Source organism: Opisthocomus hoazin, chromosome 2 (genome assembly GCF_030867145.1).
Source record: "Opisthocomus hoazin isolate bOpiHoa1 chromosome 2, bOpiHoa1.hap1, whole genome shotgun sequence".
Classification (NCBI taxonomy): domain Eukaryota; kingdom Metazoa; phylum Chordata; class Aves; order Opisthocomiformes; family Opisthocomidae; genus Opisthocomus; species Opisthocomus hoazin.
In genome coordinates this window covers 3,932,129-3,950,360 of record NC_134415.1, presented here as the reverse complement: position 1 = coordinate 3,950,360, position 18,232 = coordinate 3,932,129, and the positions used below count along the sequence as shown (strand labels likewise).

Here is an 18,232-nt window from a genome sequence, read left to right as displayed (position 1 = left end):
GTCTCTTCCTGCTCTCTTTGTTGTCACCATCACAGGTTTTGGGTTTTTTTGTAAATCTGTGTTGTCTTTATGCGAATCATGCCGAGGATTTGGAGGCACTCTGACTTTCACTCCTGGAGGCCACAGCCTAGCTCACAGCAAATACAGATACCAGGTAAATACTGACAGCAGGTAAAACCAGATTTGCAGCCATGGAACACTAACCTCCATGCTCTTCACAAAACAAAAGCAGCAGCAATAGAAACCTATTTTCACTGCAAAATGTTTTAACCAAAGCATAAGGAGACATCTTTTAAGTATGTTCATTCCTCACGTCCACTCAATGACAGGATACTTTGCTCCAATGCCGTAACAGTCACTTCCCATTAGTTTTGACAGCATTTTTGCAGTGTCCTCTGGGTGGTGGAATAAGACCATTGATTAATTTCAGAGAGGCCATCAAGTGTCCTAGTGTACTGGGAACGAAGACATATATTTAGGTCATCAGTCAGTATGTGATTCAGAATACCGAGAATTTCAGAGGGTACCTTATGGTAGGTAAATATGACCAAGACCCCAGCCAGAAACTCAATGATGGGTTTAAACGACATTTTTCTAATCATCTTTTGGTACACAATTGCAGTTTGTGACACATTTGATCTTGTGTTATTACCTGAAATTCAGACATAATGCTGCAATTTTAGTGATTATCAGTCCAATCAAAATTAGCCTCCTGAACTTTGTTCAAGCAGCATTTAAAACAGTTTACCAATTTTATTTTTTTAAAAAAACTCAACAGATGTTTAATGATTGAGTCATAAAATTTGCCTCAGGTCCCCCCCCAGCCAAAAGAAAGAAAGATGTTTGTTTCATCCATGAACCAAACCTTCGGTACAGGATATTTGTATAATCTAAAAGGTACCAAAATCACTCCAGAACTGGAGGAGCTACAACAGCTCCTGAACTACCCTTGATCTGCAGGAAGACACCCACATTCATCGTCTACAGAGAGGACGACTTTCCCTTGGTCGAGGAGGACTGTGTGAGGGATCGCTTAAGCGATCTGGATGTCCACAAATCCATGGGCCCCGATGGAATGCACCCACGAGTGCTGAGGGAGCTGGCGGATGTCATTGCTGAGCCACTCTCCATCATCTTTGAGAGGTCCTGGAAGACAGGAGAGGTGCCCGAGGACTGGAGAAAGGCCAATGTCACTCCAATCTTCAAAAAGGGCAAGAAGGAGGACCCAGGGAACTACAGGCCGGTCAGCCTCACCTCCATCCCGGGAAAGGTGATGGAGCAGCTTATCCTGGAGGCCATCATGAAGCAAGTGGAAGAAAAGAAGGTTATCAGGAGTAGTCAGCATGGATTCACCAAGGGGAAATCATGCCTGACCAATCTGATAGCTTTCTACGATGACATGACTGGCTGGGTAGACGAAGGGAGAGCTGTGGATGTTATCTACCTTGACTTCAGCAAGGCTTTCGACACAGTCTCCCATGATATCCTCCTGGGGAAGCTGAGGAAGTGTGGGCTGGATGAGTGGTCAGTGAAGTGGATAGAGAACTGGCTGAATGGCAGAACTCAGAGGGTTGTCATCAGCGGCGCTGAGTCTAGTTGGAGGCTGGTGACAAGTGGTGTCCCTCAGGGGTCAGTACTGGGCCCAGTCTTGTTTAACTTCTTCATCAACGACCTGGATGAAGAGTTAGAATGTACCCTCAGCAAGTTTGCTGACGACACCAAACTGGGAGGAGTGGTGGATACACCAGAAGGCTGTGCTGCCATTCAGCGTGACCTGGATAGGCTGGAGAGCTGGGCAGAGAGGAACCTGATGAGGTTCAACAAGGGCAAGTGCAGGGTCCTGCACCTGGGGAGGAACAACCTCATGCACCAGTACAGGCTTGGGGTGGACCTGCTGGAGAGCAGCTCTGCGGAGAGGGACCTGGGTGTCCTGGTGGACGACAGGTTAACTATGAGCCAGCAGTGTGCCCTGGCTGCCAAGAAGGCCAATGGGATCCTGGGGTGCATCAAGAAGAGTGTGGCCAGCAGGACAAGGGAGGTTCTCCTTCCCCTCTACACTGCCCTGGTGAGGCCTCATCTGGAGTACTGTGTCCAGTTCTGGGCTCCCCAGTTCAAGAAGGATGAAGAGCTACTGGAGAGAGTCCAGCGGAGGGCTACAAGGATGGTGAGGGGACTGGAGCATCTGCCCTACGAGGAGAGGTTGAGGGAACTGGGCTTGTTCAGCCTGAAGAAGAGAAGGCTGCGAGGGGACCTTATAAATGCCTACAAATATCTGAAGGGTGGGTGTCAGGAGGATGGGGCCAAGCTCTTTTCAGTGGTGCCCAGTGACAGGACAAGGGGCAATGGGCACAAACTGAGGCACAGGAAGTTCCGTCTGAACATGAGGAGGAACTTCTTCCCTCTGAGGGTGACGGAGCACTGGAACAGGCTGCCCAGGGAGGTTGTGGAGTCTCCTTCTCTGGAGATATTCAAGACCCGCCTGGACAAGGTCCTGTGCAGCCTGCTGTAGGTGACCCTGCTTCGGCGGGGGGGTTGGACTAGATGACCCACAGAGGTCCCTTCCAACCCCTACTATTCTGTGATTCTGTGATTCTGTGATTTTCTGTTTTCACTGCCGGGTACACCATCTTTTCATAAAAACCTTCTGTGTCAAGAATGAAGAGGTTTTTGGCATTCCATTGTTCAAAATGGTATTCGATAGAGAGTCACCACAGTAGAGCAGTTCATCTTCATGTTAATTAGATATCTCACAGGTTAATCGCATAGGTCTTGTCCAGCTGGCACATGCATACCAGTCCATATGTTCACACATTTAAACAGAAACCATTCTGACTGCTGTCAGAGTTCAGCTGCCAAGAACATAGTCCTGCAGTCAGCTAAGAATCAGGAAAAAGGGATGTGATCCCGTATCTGACATCTGTGCTTTTCAGACAGTCTGAATAACTTTTTCGGATAGAGAGGGAACTGCAGGCCCAGGGAAGATCTATTAGGAATTATCTTTCAAGCTTTACTCCTGTTTGGTTTAATGTGCAAATTCGCAAACGTGCAAACAGAGCTCCTGGCCTCCAAAATCTGCAGCTGGAACTTTTCTTTCAGTATTGGTATACCCGGAAAAAGCGAGGTGCACAACTGCAACAGATATGGTCCGCCAGGTCACCTGCTCCTTTGAGTCTCTGTGGGACATCTTGGAAGAAGAGACTGTCTCAGGCTAAGTTTATGCTGTCTCTTGAGTAGAGTCCTCAAAACCACACTTGAAAGTCTAATCTGAACACGTCCTCTGCTGCAGTGAGAACATCTTGAACCTGTCTAAGGTTGCTGGATTACAACATGGGCAGGTACCCCCATCCAGTCTTATATATGGGATCGTTCCTTCAGTTCAAAGCTGAAAATTAAAGTCCTGACCTAAAGCAAATGGGTAACCTAAGTTTAGTGGAACCTACAATTTGTCTGGAAATACATGAAGGAAGAATTTTCCAGTACTTTGTAGTCATTAGCCTTTAAAGTACTACTGATTTTCTTAACCTCACAGCGCAATAGTTTATTTAAATGTTGGGTATATTACAATGCTGCAAAAGTTCCTGTAAAAAAAAAAATTCAATTATATTCACAGTGGACCAAATAGATAGTCATTAACATTAGCATGAATATGAGTATATTCTTTAAAGTTAATTTATGCCAGTGTAGCTGACAGCAACATTTAGTCTGCTATTTTCAGCTGAATTTAAAATTCTTTGAAACATTTGGAGAGTGTAAGGTTCAATTTTTTTTAAAGCATAGACATCTCCTTCATTTAAATCTACCAGCTGTGTCGGAGTTGCATCAGATTTTGCCCTGTCAACAAGATATACACCATGATCCGTCTCTAACAACAACAATAATCTGGTCATGAATGTAAGCCATCCGATGAATTAATCACAATATAGAGCTAAGTGCTGGGTCCAAGATGACTCAAGCACTGATTGCCATGGAAGTAAAGTGAGGACTCCAGTTCCCGAGATTTGGGGACTGCCGAATGCTGTCTTTATCAAACAGACAGCATAATCTGTCCTCCAGGGCAAGCAAACTGTATGGGAAAATATTTCAGAGTATCGCTACGGGGAGAAAAATTATCCTCCAAACAGCACAGAATAGCAAAGTCTGTAGGGCTGAGACTAGAAAAATACGTCTATGCATATCTAGGCAAATACATGCATACTTTTACATAGGTTTATAATCATAAGTTTACTAAATATCTGCAATGCAGACATAAAATGAATAGCATGTATGCATGTATGCATGTATATATATTATATATGCAGCTATAATTTATGTTGAATATATATTGATCATTTAAACCTACAGAAAATTGTGGTGGTGTGTCCCACAGCTATTTTAGTTTCCATTTGAAGGCCAGCTAAGATATTTACCTGTTTTTCCTGCACCTTCTCGTTGTGGCAGCTTCTCACTCACTGAACCTGCAATTGGAAAAAGGAATTAACCAGAAAAATGTTATTTTCACTTTTAATGCATTTTCTAAGAAACACAGTTCAGCTTTAACGATTTATTTTTGTTTATGGCAGCAATATCAGCAAACTGTTCCCCTGCAAACCAAATATCTTACAAAGATCTCCTACAAAGCCTTCTGGAAACCCTGTGCTGGGGTGGGGAAGTGTCCGTGCTGGGGGAGGCAGGGACAGCCCCCTACTACGAGTTTGAGCCCTCACTTGTTGCAGGAGCCGTCCCCAGAGCTGTGGCCCTTTGGGAAGGAGTCAGCAGTGGTGGACAGGGACTGAAGAAGTTGGCAGGAGATGGATTTTACCAGCTTGTTCTACTAGCCTGTACTCCAACCCAACCCAGCATCCAGAGCTGATTTCAGATCATCAAGAAATGGAGATTCTACTGGTTTTCACAGCAGTTTTTACAGCAAGTAGGTGTTCTTACGGTTTAAAACAGAAATACTTCCTTATTTCTTGCTTATGTCTTGTTATTACTACCGTTTGGTTGATTCTAACTCCTGGCCATTTCTTCTCCACATACCTATCTCTGCTGCGATAAAAAGCACCTTGAAAAGTGGCATTTTTGTCTCTGAAGAGCCACATGGAGAGACCCAAAATGAAAAAGCGTAATGTCTATCAATTCTTACCACGTAGTCTCTTCTTACGTACACCTGCTTTAATGAAAAAATCCCACATCTGACAGATGCTTGGAATTGTGTGAAATAATTTGGTTGCCTTCATTTTCTTAATTTATTTCCCTCTGGAATAACCAGATTCACTGGCTTTAAAACAAACAAACAGAAAACCCCAAACCTTGCAGCACAATAAATCTATTCCAAAGGGACAATTTAAAGAAGAGAACGTACTAAATGACAGGCCTTGTTCACCATGCTGAGCTGATGGTTGCTTCAGCATGAAGTTTAGATGCAGGGGTCTGCCAGGGGGAAGGCAGCTAACATTACCAATCTAGCGTCCTGATTTTAAAGCCTCCGTAAAAGAATACACGACAACGCAGCCAAGCTGGTATTGCCTTCTGAGGGATTCAGCCTTTAATACAGCTGTGATAGATCCGTATCAAAAATAGCCTATTTCAGCCTGGTTTCTTCTTTTGGTGGTAGTGTTTTTTATTGTCTTGTGTTTGAATCGCCAGAAATTCAATACAGAATCATAGAATCATAGAATGGTTTGTGTTGGAAGGGACCTTAAAGATCATCTGGTTCCAACCCCTCTGCCATGAGCAGGGACATCTTCCACAATATATTTAGTGATTCATCATTATTAATATCAGACAGGAAAAATAAAGTCATCATCATTATAGGAATTACATCCAAGGGTGTTTGGGGACAGCTTGCTCTAAATAGACCACGATACTAATCCGTGTTGGTCACTCTGAGGAGGGCGCAGATTCACCCATTTCTGCTAGCTGAAGCCAGAAGATCTGAACTTTTTGCTGCCTAGCTCAAATTTGATAAGAGGCTCAGCTTGAACTCAAATAAGATGTTCCAGTTTTAGGAAGCATTGCATATAAAATTACAGGTTTTTCTAATTGCACTAAATACCAGTAATCCAGTCTTCCCTCAGATTCCACCCAGTTACAATTAACTCTGTAGTTTCTCAATTTAATTTTGATGCACTGGCATAGAACTATAATTCTCTTGCAAACAGAGATTTCAGGTCTGACTCTCATCCACACTAATGCATTTTACACCAATCTGTGAGTAGAAATGAGAGCTCGGCATGGGGAATAACTGTGATGAATTGTCACTGATAGCCCCTTTGCACTAAAAAACTGCTAAGCAAAGCCTCACAGATACCAGTGTTGTCTCTCCAGGTACCTGCAGAACCACTATTAAAAATTGAACTTAAAATTCAGTCTCTACCTAATTTAACACATTGGTGAAATTTATGTAATATTCCAAATCTTAAATCAAAAGCAGAAATGTCATTCCAGATTTCGTTAACACCAAGATACCTTCAGATTACTCCATCTGCACATGAAACGGTGAGAAATAATGACTACATGATATTCACGTACAGTCAGGGAGAATTTAAATCTTTTTTCTATGCTTTGCTGTTTGTCGCCCTAAATTTTGACGGAAAATTGATGGATGGAGGAAGAGAGTGGCATGCACAAAGGCTAACTTTATCATAGTGAATCTAATTTCACTAAGAAATTAGAGGAATGCTAGGAAAATTAGGTTAAGCTGGCTAACATCATTTTTTCAATAGTCATAGGAAGCTAACAAAAAAATTCACAAAATTTCCTGCAACGGGAACATGGTGCCCTTCACATAGTTTCACCTGAAATTTTCAATTTATGCAGCAGAAACATTTCTTGTTGTCGAGTTGGAGGTGAGGAGGGGTTATTGAGCTTGTATCAGTTTTTTCTACCATTTTCTGAACATATCTAAGGTAGAAGCACTTCTAACTGAAATGGTGATATCTGCATTTTCAAGTTTCGAGGAAATTGCATCTTCAATACTCACGACGAATGCTCATATTTTCAGCTAGGCAAGAAACAGAAATAGCAACTTCTAACTTCTCTAAAAGTTAGGCGATACAATCAGCTTCCAAGTTTCAGTGCACTGTAAGCAACCCAATCACCTCATAAATCTATTTATGGAATGGGAGAGGGCAAAGAAGGATATTAGATTCAGCAGCATTATTTTAACAAGAAGAATTTAGTACCATTCTAGCCTGTACATTTGCTTAGCCATCTATCCATTTATGATTCTGATTAATTTAAAAACAAACAAAAAAAAAAGCAGAAATATTCATGTCTTAGTCTACTGCAAACCCCACAACTCCACTCAGTTTTGGTCTGACAACTCCTGAAGCACAATAAACCTTCCAGGAAAGGTGACAGGAGTTTGGTGCTTTGTGATCCATTTTCCATAGTTCTGAGCATATGTGACTGAGCTTTAAAAGAGAAGGTAAAATCTGTTATTATCGTATAGTTTAGATAATGGTTTCTGATCTCCTACTAAAGAATATTTGATATGTTATCACTGAATGCAGATATCAAGCAACAGGAAAGAAAACTTCCCTTGCTCTTCTTTATTTCACGTATGGGTTTGTCTGACTGTGTATGTATAGGGAAAGTACTATGTATGGGGACAGGAGATCTAGAAAAATCGAGGACACACATTCTTCCCAGCTAAAAAAAGCAATAGAATGTAAATTTTAAAATTTCGTTGCTTCCCATATATATTTGTTTTTATCATATTATCTGGTGATAATACTGTACAGACAGGAAGACTTCTGAATTTTTAAAGGTATTTGCATTTTGGCCTTAAAAAATGATCATGCCATCCTAATTGTAAGATAGCAAAACTGCTTCACAAAATAATAAAACATGCCTCTGTACCTCTGCAATCTCACTACCAGATGCCCAGAATAGTTAACAGGGCATGAAAACCCTGCAATAGGCGAACACTGTATTTCACAATGACAATTTAACACCTGCTTCTCAATTTCTGACCTATTTCTCAGGACCCAGAGCCCATGGAATTTTGACAGTTCCCTAAAGTACTGATAACAGAGATGGGGAGCTGTAAAAATGTCTTTTTTATGTCTGGTGTTCTTTAGTGAAAGCACTGGGGGACATTCATCATTTTTAAGGAGCTTTCTTTTCAGTGCTGTCATGGGAATGTGTTTGATTTACTCTCCTTCTCACTGCTGCTCCTGCAACGGCGGACATGGTTTCCACGGAGCGGAATGGCATTCTGAGATTTACCATGTGTGTTTTAGCAGTACCAAGTGTTGGTGTGGGAATAACTGGAAAGGGTGGAAGAGCAGCCGCTTTCAGCTAAAGATTTAGTAATCAAAGCAAATGTTTTACATAAATCAGTTGGGGAGTCCTGCCTTTTTTAATGCTGCTTATAACCTCCATCCTTCCACAACTTGAGTCTCTAGTGAAAAAGGCAGCTTCATTAAGAGCAACCAGAACAACACAATGAGCAAAAAAATGTCTCATACAGCTATTGTAGATGTATAAACAAAACACATGTGACAGTTTTCCACCCCAGGACCAGAGATAGCTTTAGAAAGCATCATATTATGCAGCTACCCAATATTAACAGTTAGATAAACTTAGAGGTTGTTTCACCCATCCAATATCACACAGCAAATGTGAAACAAGGATAGGGGATGGAGTCGGGAAACCAAATTCCTAACTGCCCACCCTAAATCCTGTTCCATATTTTGTCTATTAAAATCCAAGTTATTCCAGGCTGCCATGCTCTTCTTTCATATTTCTAGACATTCACCAAGGTCAAAGCTGATTCTGCTAGGAGAAAATGAAAGGCAAGGAATTATCCCATCATTTAGGAACAGCACAGTTAATGAGACACGTATTCAAACCTTCTCTGAAGTTACTGAAGAACTAACCTAGAATTGAAAAGAAACACTGAACATTTTCATTAAAAATAGAAAATTGCATACATTCCATGCTATCACGTTTCCTATGAGAAAATGATTACCAAAGCACGTTCACAATTGACTCTACCTGTCATCTCGATTGTCTGCGCACATTCTCCTCTAAAGGGGAAAGGTGGCAAAAGTCATCCTGGGAGAAAAAAGTCTGGCACACGCAAACTGAAAAATCTGCATAAATGTCTTTGAAACAGCTATAGCATCATGCCTGTAGAAGACATAGAAGCAAGTGAAAATACATAAACTTGCTGGTGTCAGGATGCCACTGCTGCAGGAGATCTGCCCACAATATCAAAAAAATAGCAAGGCAATGCCTGCAACAAGGCCAGCAATGACACGAGGTGTCTAGGGACAATAGTGTTGAAAGAAATGGCATCCCTGAAACATAAGTTGAAACAGGAGCACATCTACTCAGCTCCATTCTACAGTGATAGAATCATAGAATCATAGAATGGTTTGGGTTGGAAGGGACCTTAAAGATCACTTGGTTCCAACCCCCCTGCCACGAGCAGGGACATCTTCCACCAGACCAGGGTGCTCAGAACTCCATCCACCCTGGCCTTGAACCCTGCCAGGAAGGGGGCAGCCACAGCTTCTCTGGGTAACCTGGACCAGTGTTTCACCACCCTCATGGGGAAGAATTTCTTCCTAATATCTAAATCTGCCCTCTTTTAGTTGAGAGCCGTTCCCCCTTGTCCTATCACTACACACCCTTGTGAAAAGCCCCTCTCCATCCTTCCTGTCGGCCCCTTCAGGCACTGGCAGCTGCTCTAAGGTCACCCCGGAGCCTTCTCTTCTCCAGGCTGAACAGCCCCAACTCCCTCAGCCTGTCCTCGTAGCAGAGGTGCTCCATCCCTCTGATCATCTTCGTGGCCCTCCTCTGGCCCCGCTCCAACACATCCATGTTCTTCCTATGTTGGGGGCTCCAGAGCTGGACGCAGGACTCCAGGTGGGGTCTGACGAGAGCGGAGTAAAGGGGCAGAATCCCCTCCCTCGCCCTGCTGGCCACGCTGCTCTTGATGCAGCCCAGGGTACAGTTGTCTTTTTTACATTATACCCACTACTATTTTGATTGCAATTCCCATGCACAGTGGTACTAAAGAAGTACAAAACGGAATCAATGGTGATTTGGAAAACATCAACTGTCCTTCTGGGGATAAAACCCCTCTGTTAGATGGCATTTTTTAATATATACTGGGAAATTGGAGAAAGGTGTAGTTGTGCTTCAGGCTTCCATTCTGCAATATAAGAGCAAAATTTTGCCTTCTTATACCACCTAACTTTCTGAGGAAATCTTTAGCCACCTTCTCTGCTGAATGAGGTTTCTCCAGACCCCTTAGGACTGAACCCTTAGCCACTACCACTGCAAAATCCCCTAGCATTTCCAAGCTATTTCCAAACTCTGCTGTAGCTGGACTTCTTTCCTGAGGGACAAAGGAGAAGTTGTGAGCAGTAAAACATGAGACCACTGAGACGAGCAGGGCAGAAAATGTGCAGAGGGTTCAAAGAATTGATAAAAATTGTCTCATAAAAATTGGAAAATTACCCATGTTCTTCCACGGAGCAAAATCAGGCTCTACATACTCACCTGGCCCTGGAGCAGTCTGTCTATCTCTGAGCTACTCAACTAAAATCGAGTGCTACTATTACCTTGTACTTACCACTTCTGTAAAACTGACTTCCCTTCTACCCCTCCAAAAATGAGCTGAAGCAGTCTGGCAGTTTATCTACTAGGCACATAAATATATCTTTGAGAGCAGCTAGGGCTGGTTCCCTGTAGAGGTAGAACAATTCTCAAATTCTTCTATTAATTAACCTGGAACTAAGCTTCACCTCAATAATAGCAAATACAAATAGAAAACATGAAAGTACAGTAACTAATTCAGCGACTTTCTGAGCTAAAAATAATGCTGTGTGTTGTGACACGTCTGCCAAGCAATTACTTGGTGAAATTTCAGCATCAGCGTAACCGCCTTTACACCAGTGTCAGTGCAAGGGAGGAAGAAACGAATTGATATTGCAGAGAAAGCAATGACGGGATGCTTGCAGAGAAGCCCTGGCTATGGACACGGAAAAGCACCTCTCCTCAAGAATACACTGAAGCACAAAAATGCTATCCTAACCATGTATCTTCTGAAGATGTGATCCAGTTATAAACAGTAATTACACAAAATGAATGCACATTTTTCTCTAAGGCTTCTGAACATTTTATATTATTTTTCTCAACTGACTGTCATTCCACAGAGACTTTTCAGACTGGTTCAAAAGCATTAGTCTGAAGAGTATTTGTTCTGGCTGAAGTTCACCTACAGGCAAGACGCATGGAAGAATCTGCAAATCATTTAAAGAAGACAGACCATAAAAGTGGAATTAACTTCTTACAATCTTTGTTGAAACTTTCTCAGTGGTCTCTTCCTTCCTCCACCTATTTATTAGAAACTTCAGTTCTTGTGCTTGAATTGAAGTAGGGCAGACCAGGTGAATTCCCTCGAAGGCCCTAATCCACTTTCCTCTTCATTTACTTTACAGGGTTAGCTTTTTCAAGCTACTTCCTCCACTCTCTGACAGAGAATGGTGCTGCAGCACAAACAGAATCGCAATACATAGACTCCAGTATTTTCACTGTGCAATTCTGACAGCCTCAAGGAAGGTGAATAGCAATCCTGGCAACTGTTCATACGCTGGGGATTTATATTTATTAGCAATGAAACACAGTCAGAAGCAAATTCCTGAAGAACAGTGAACCTGTTAATTGTCCTGATGAAAGACAAAAGGCAGTACATATGGCATTGAGTTTGATTTGCCAGTTAATTTCTACAGACAATGATTCCATTATGTTCTTAATGCTTTGTTTCATTTTTATTTCTCCTCTGGGTTTGGTCATTCATAGGATTTGCTGTGGGAGTTCTTTCATTGGGCTGTGTTACAAATCAGGACATTCACACTCCATAATTTTTGGGGTGTGGACTATTTTTCTATACTCTGAATACTTAAAATATTGAAAAGGAAAAGCCCTCTGAATATTTTTGCAATGAGTTTATGTGCAAGAAGTTTCACCGTAATGAAAGGACCACCTCAGCAAGTCAGTTGCATGGTTTCACATATCGACACATAAATATGGTATAAATAGTCATGGCAGAAAACCCCTTTAATAGCTAGACTATAGTAAAAATAAAGTAGATGGATCACGGAATACAGGGAGGTGTAGGGTGGTAGTGACCTGAGACCTCATGCAGTGTTATCTTAAAAGCTAGACCAACTTTCTCAGAGTCTCATCCATTTCAATTTTGCAAATCCCCAAGGATGGGGCATTCACAGCTTCCACCAGCACTTGCTTCTGGGCTGAACCACTCTTCCAGTGAAGAACTTTTTGCCTGAAGTCTAATCAGATGCCACAGATAAGCTCTGCTATTCATGAGACAACGTCATAACCTGGCCGGCCAAACCAGTCTTACCTGGGCACCGTGGTGTTTTGTGGGCCACAGCAGTACCACTGATCGGACGACCGTTGGGAGTGACACACCAGCAGTATCCCGTGTAACTATGGCACTGAACCTGTCAGAAATGACATGGACCACATCCAGCTTGTCAGTCATAAGTCCGTTATCCCACAGTGCTCATGACACAGTGTTCTAGTCCACTAAACTATATTGACAAAACTTGGAACAATAAACCGTAATGGACCTAATCTCAGTCCTACATGTGATTCTTTAGCATAAAGAAGAGTTTATTGCAAACAAACTGTGGTAGGTCCTTCAGATTCCAATGGAAGAGAAAACTATTGAAATATGTGGTTGTTTACACCCTATTTCAGAAGAGTGAGGTGCAGGTGTTATGAAAACCTCACCACAAAGTTCCTCAAGGGACACATGAACTGTTCCTGAAGCAAGCAATCTCCATTTTTTTTCTGCATAGAGAACACATTGTTCCACTCACTGCAGGAGCAGGACAGAGTGCTTCTGCCAGCATTATTCATATCCCAAGTTGTCAGAAAGGAAACTCCTAGAATTCCTCTTCGAAATCAATTGCATTGCATTTCCTGATGGCCAATATCACTTCCCTCACCAAGCTTAAAATGAGAAGGATTGTCTTCTGCACAACTCCACAACTGAAATGCAGCACAGAGGTGACAGAAGGTGATCTTGACTGGAATATATATCACAGGGTAAAATTCCAACCGAGCCCCTTCTGAACTCCATGAGCTAACCTAAGCAAATTAGTCTCGGACCATATGCTTGTGCAGAAATTCAGCTGAGAATAGGGAAGAATCCTGTCTGATTCATGCTTTAGCGCTAAGATATGGACTCTGTCACAAGATTTCTGGTTCAAATCAGGAACAGATCAGAAATTCCAAGCATTTTACCATCTGATGAGTATTCAGGGGGCTACAAGAATGACTCAGCTGACTCAGCCTAGAAGAACAGGGAGTGTACGTATCCCATGAAAAATGGTAATGTTTGGCTGTTTTGCTTGCCAACTCTGAAAAAAAGAACAAGGACTCTGCACAAAACATGAATTTTCCTTCCATCTTTTAGCATCAGTGTCAGCACAAATGACACTTCATTTTGAAATTACATTTCCCTTCATTACATTTGTCTCTTCTTCACCCTCTGTAAACACACGTATTCTGACTTTCCAGCCATGCAAGATACTGAATGAAAAATTTTCAACCTGACTATATGTGCCATCATCATTGCACTCTGGGATAAACACTTGTTGAAATTCCTTGCGAGCTTGCTCCTGGGTGTACTTCCTCTCAGCCACACATCTGGAAACATCTAGAGAAAGGGAGAAGACAAGTCAGTTGGATGATGCAATATGAAGAAAAGACAGGTGATAATCTAAATTAAGAAAAAGTAAGAAGGCTCTGAGACCCACGTAAAGAGAATCAGAATTATAATCGGTGAAAATGTACAATCACTTGCATTATTTTCAGGAAAGAAAACCAGTGGAAGACAATAATTTCTGAATAATTATCCAGAACTGGGAAATGAGATGGAGAGATGCCTGAAGAGACAACCTTGCTGCTCCAACTGCTGCCGAAGGGTAGAAGCCCAAACAGGGCTTCTCCTATCAATTTAAGACCGTAATAGCTGCCACGCTGTGCCCCACGATATTCTTTCAGCACTGGTGGTAGCATCAGCTTTCCAGTGCTCCAACAAAGGCAAAGCAGCCAGCAGGAATACAGCTGCCTTGTACTTCCTACTCTGACTTTACACACTGTTTACTGCAGTTAGGCAGTGACCTCCGTTGGGACCACATGTGTGCCTATCAGGCTGGTAAAAAAAAATAACATAAAATATACTGTACAGCATAGGGGCTTGTTGGAGAGGTGATTGAATAATAATTTTGGACACGCTTAATTCATATTATGCTAAAATTAACGTAACTGTTTATAATTTAGACATGGCACAAATCAAGTCTACCACATGGTCATTTTTTGCCCGCTGTGTGGTTTCCTGCACCTTCTCCTGCATTACCTGGTACTGGTCTCTACCCAAGACAAGGTACCAAACCAGACAGCTTTAATTCAGCAGAGGTTCTATCATCGTCTGATAAATTATATTGTCTAATAAATTATATTGTCTACTACATATACTTTATTTAAATCTGGCTGCCAAGGGCTGAGAAAAGACACATAACATAAGCTGCCATACCTTTTTTGTTGTTGTTTAAAGCCACTACAAGTTTTAGCGTGTTGCTGATGCAGAATCCATACCTCAGGATCTGCTTGAGCTAAGCAGTTTCAGGAGAAATGAGAATACCAGGCACGCTCAGGGTAGCATTAACGATTTCAAGATGTGACTGTAACATCTGAATCAGAATGATCTCCCGCATACAGGCAGAGAAATTTGCTGCTTCAGATCCCTCTTTTGTTTAAAGACTGTTTGACAGTAAATGGCTTGTTCCCTTTTAGGGCTAAAACTGTCCTTCGATAATGCGTGAGATGGGTGCTGTGGTGATCCCCCAGTGTTTGTGCAGTTCTTAGAAAGCACGGGGACAGGCTTCATAGTCCGTGCAAGCTGCACGTTGGACAGAATCTGAACAGTGAGGCAATGACACTCTCACTTCCCCATTTGATACCAGCATATCTTGACTGGCTTTCAGCATCTAACAGACCCCAGGAGCATACAGATGAGCCAGATAAGTTTCCAGTCCCCCAGGCACCCTCTCTGTGCCGGTATCATCCAGACATACACGCACTGAACCAGCATGGAAGCCTGACACAACCGCAGGGGTCCTTTGTACAGGATGAATCCTTCACTGGTCATCTCCACCGAGCTTTGGACAACTCACCTGGAAACACTAGCATAAAAAAATCCCTTCAAGTCCTAGGCAACCTGGTGTGGAATTATAGCACAATGAGGACAGAAACTGGTCCTCAGCATCTGCATCCTGAGATGAAAATTGGGGCCCCCTAATTCTAATGTTCATATTGATTTCCCTTCTGGTCTTGGATTTGTGCGCTCCACTTCTGTGCATTAGTTTACTCTTCTCACAGGAGGATTATGCGAGTTCATGTTGGTAAAATGCCCAAAATACAAGTTGTTTCATTTCGAAAAACTAGGTTTTAGTCTTAACAAACTTAATCGTACTATGCTGTTTCAGGAGGGATATTCACAGAGATGCACTATTACCTAAAATGGATAGAAGAGTTCAACCAACCAGAAATGTGAGAAAAACAATAAGGAACTGAATTAATTTGTACTCTGGTACTTTGAGAACTTACTTCATCAAGGCAAAATTACAGCCAATGTACTGTGCAGCTCAGGTAAAGTCTCTTAATGTATGCACTGCCAAAGTTTTTTGGGAAAAAAAAGAAACATTCTAAGCAAGCTTTGGTGTCGTAAGCCTTCTCCTGAGCATGGTTTGGTTATACAGTACTTAATAACATGTGGTTTTAATGTAGCTAGTATTTTAACTGAAAATAAATCACTCCTTTGTTGGACCTCTGTCCTCGTTTTTCTAGAATGACATGTGGTTTAAATGTCTAAAAGGAAAAGTGATATAAATTCCATCACATAAGGTCTCTGGTATAGTACCAACAGGGTTGTAAATTATCTCCAATATTTGAATTATCATAAAAACATGCCAGGGAGAAAGAGAAGTTCTCCAAAACTGTCCAACACTTGTTCCTAAACAGCCTGATGTTCTAAAGGCCTCCTGTTTGTGGATGATCTAATATGCTTTAAAATCAACAATGACCAAACTTAGTGGAATATAAAATTCACGTTTGAAGCCTTATTTTTGTATTGTATAACCATGGAAACATTGTAAAGCTGTTGGGCATTACTGTGCTTCAGTATACCCAAAACAAACCCATGAGGAAGATCTCTTATCAAGTTGAGCATCTGAAACTGTGTACAGTCAAAATATTATTCCCAGTTCTGGTTTTTTTATTTCACCAAGGTATTAGTGCAGGGGAATAACTACGACACAGAGATGTGGTCCAGACCTGACAGAAGAAACGTTTTAGGGTGGTCAAGATAAAAAGAAGACATATAAAAACATTCTTCCTCAGAATACTAATGAACATTAATATTACTAATTCAGAGGTGCTAAATTCCTTCCAAATAAAATACCAGTGAAGCCAAAAGAAGTTATAATATTTTTATAAAGAATTTGTAGAATTACACCACCTGAGCATTTGCCTCTGTGTCCTGGTTGCACTACCTTCTAAATCTACTGCGCAAATTCCGAACAGATTTTCCAAAGGAAAAGAAGAATTCAAGACATTTAAGTGCTAGACATTTATGTAAAATAACAGCTGAAAAGGGACGAGAAAATTAATTCTTGCCATGACTGGGAGGAAAACATGAGCTCACATCACAGTATCAGACAAGGTAGGTGTAGGGAAACCTTGCAGCTCCTAACAGGCAAAATTCAGTGACGGGCGAGATCCTAATCCCTAGGGAAACGAACCTTCCACGTGGCTGTTGCTCATGCTCACCCAGCCAAGCCAAGCCTGAGACTCACGGTGCAAAGCCCAGTGAGTACACCCTGACAGTGCTTCTCTACGGGCCACTCTGTGCACCTTGCACAAGCGTAACTAACGAAGATGACACACATGAATCTCAAATTAATGAGTCTAGGCTTAAGGGGCTTGGCAGAAGGAGATTTATAGGAATACTGACATCTAAGGGGTTACCAGTGAAGTCTCCTGTGAACAGATTCAACTTTCCTCTTTACCTAGAGCAGAAAAAATTCAGATCAGGATGGTCCCCGATTATTTTGAAACGAAGACCAAGAATGTATTCCTCCAAACTCAGCAGGCCATTTCCATCCAAATCAATTATTTCAAATATATCCAGTAAAGTGGCTCTAAAAGATGAAAAAGGCAGAACTATTTCCAAATACTTCTCTTTACTGTCTCATAATATTGTCAACAACTGAAGCCTGAAAAAGAGAAGGCTGAGAGGGGACTTTAGAAATGCCTACAAATATCTGCAGGGTGGGTGTCAGGAGGATGGGGCCAGACTCTTTGCAGTGGTGCCCAGCGACAGGACAAGGGGCAACGAGCACAAACTGAAGCCTGGGAAGTTCCAGTTGAACATGAGGAAGAACTTCTTCCCTCTGAGGGTGACGGAGCCCTGGAACAGGCTGCCCAGGGAGGTTGTGGAGTCTCTTTCTCTGCAGATATTCAAGACCCGCCTGGATAAGGTTCTGTGCAGCCTGCTGTGGGTGACCCTGCTTCGGCAGGGGGTTGGGCTGGGTGACCCACAGAGGTCCCTTCCAACCCCGAACATTCTGTGATTCTGTGGTTCTGTGTAATGAAAGGGGATGGGGCTTACCTAGCACCTCTGCGCAGATTAATCAGCCCACAGCTTTGATTTTGATCTTCATGGACCCTGACCATAGCAGGCTAAAGTCTTTTGGGGTGAACAGCATCACACTGGTGACAAACAACCTGAGGGCAGAGGGGAGTCCAATTCTGCAAGGTGTTGGAAGGACAAAAAGCACTGTGCAATGCTGTGCATCACTGGAACAAGGTCAGTCTTGCTTCACTGTTGTTATATTGCATTTCTAGCTTTAAAAAAAAAAAAAAGGCTTTTTTTAAACCTGTTTTTGTTTAAAGTTTTGGACCCATCTAGTGGAAAAATAATAGGCTTGAAACTGTTACTGTTTTCTGATTACAGTTCCCACTATACTTTATTCCTCTCCCTAGCTCAAGTATTAATAAGGGAGCCAGCAGGCTCAAGCCAGAATCTGGTATATGACCTGATGAAAAGACCATTTGGTCCTAAGACTTGTAAAAATCTGGCTGAAACAAAGCCTTATTTGCCTATACTCAGACAATGGGAAAAATCAATTTTGCAGATATG

At 42.1% G+C, this 18,232-nt stretch overlaps 1 protein-coding gene across 3 annotated transcripts in view; it reads right to left on the bottom strand.

The window, feature by feature from the left end:
• The window catches only part of SMOC2 (SPARC related modular calcium binding 2), a 149,007-nt gene that overhangs the window by 72,717 nt on the left and 58,058 nt on the right, over positions 1–18,232 (bottom strand). For all 3 annotated transcript variants that reach the window (XM_075411947.1, XM_075411937.1, XM_075411953.1), the window contains exons 3-5: positions 13,581–13,687; positions 12,365–12,464; positions 4,407–4,454 (exon numbers count right to left, since the gene is read on the bottom strand). In XM_075411947.1, the coding sequence (XP_075268062.1) occupies positions 4,407–4,454; positions 12,365–12,464; positions 13,581–13,687 (255 nt within the window). The remainder of the gene's footprint in view (positions 1–4,406; positions 4,455–12,364; positions 12,465–13,580; positions 13,688–18,232) is intronic.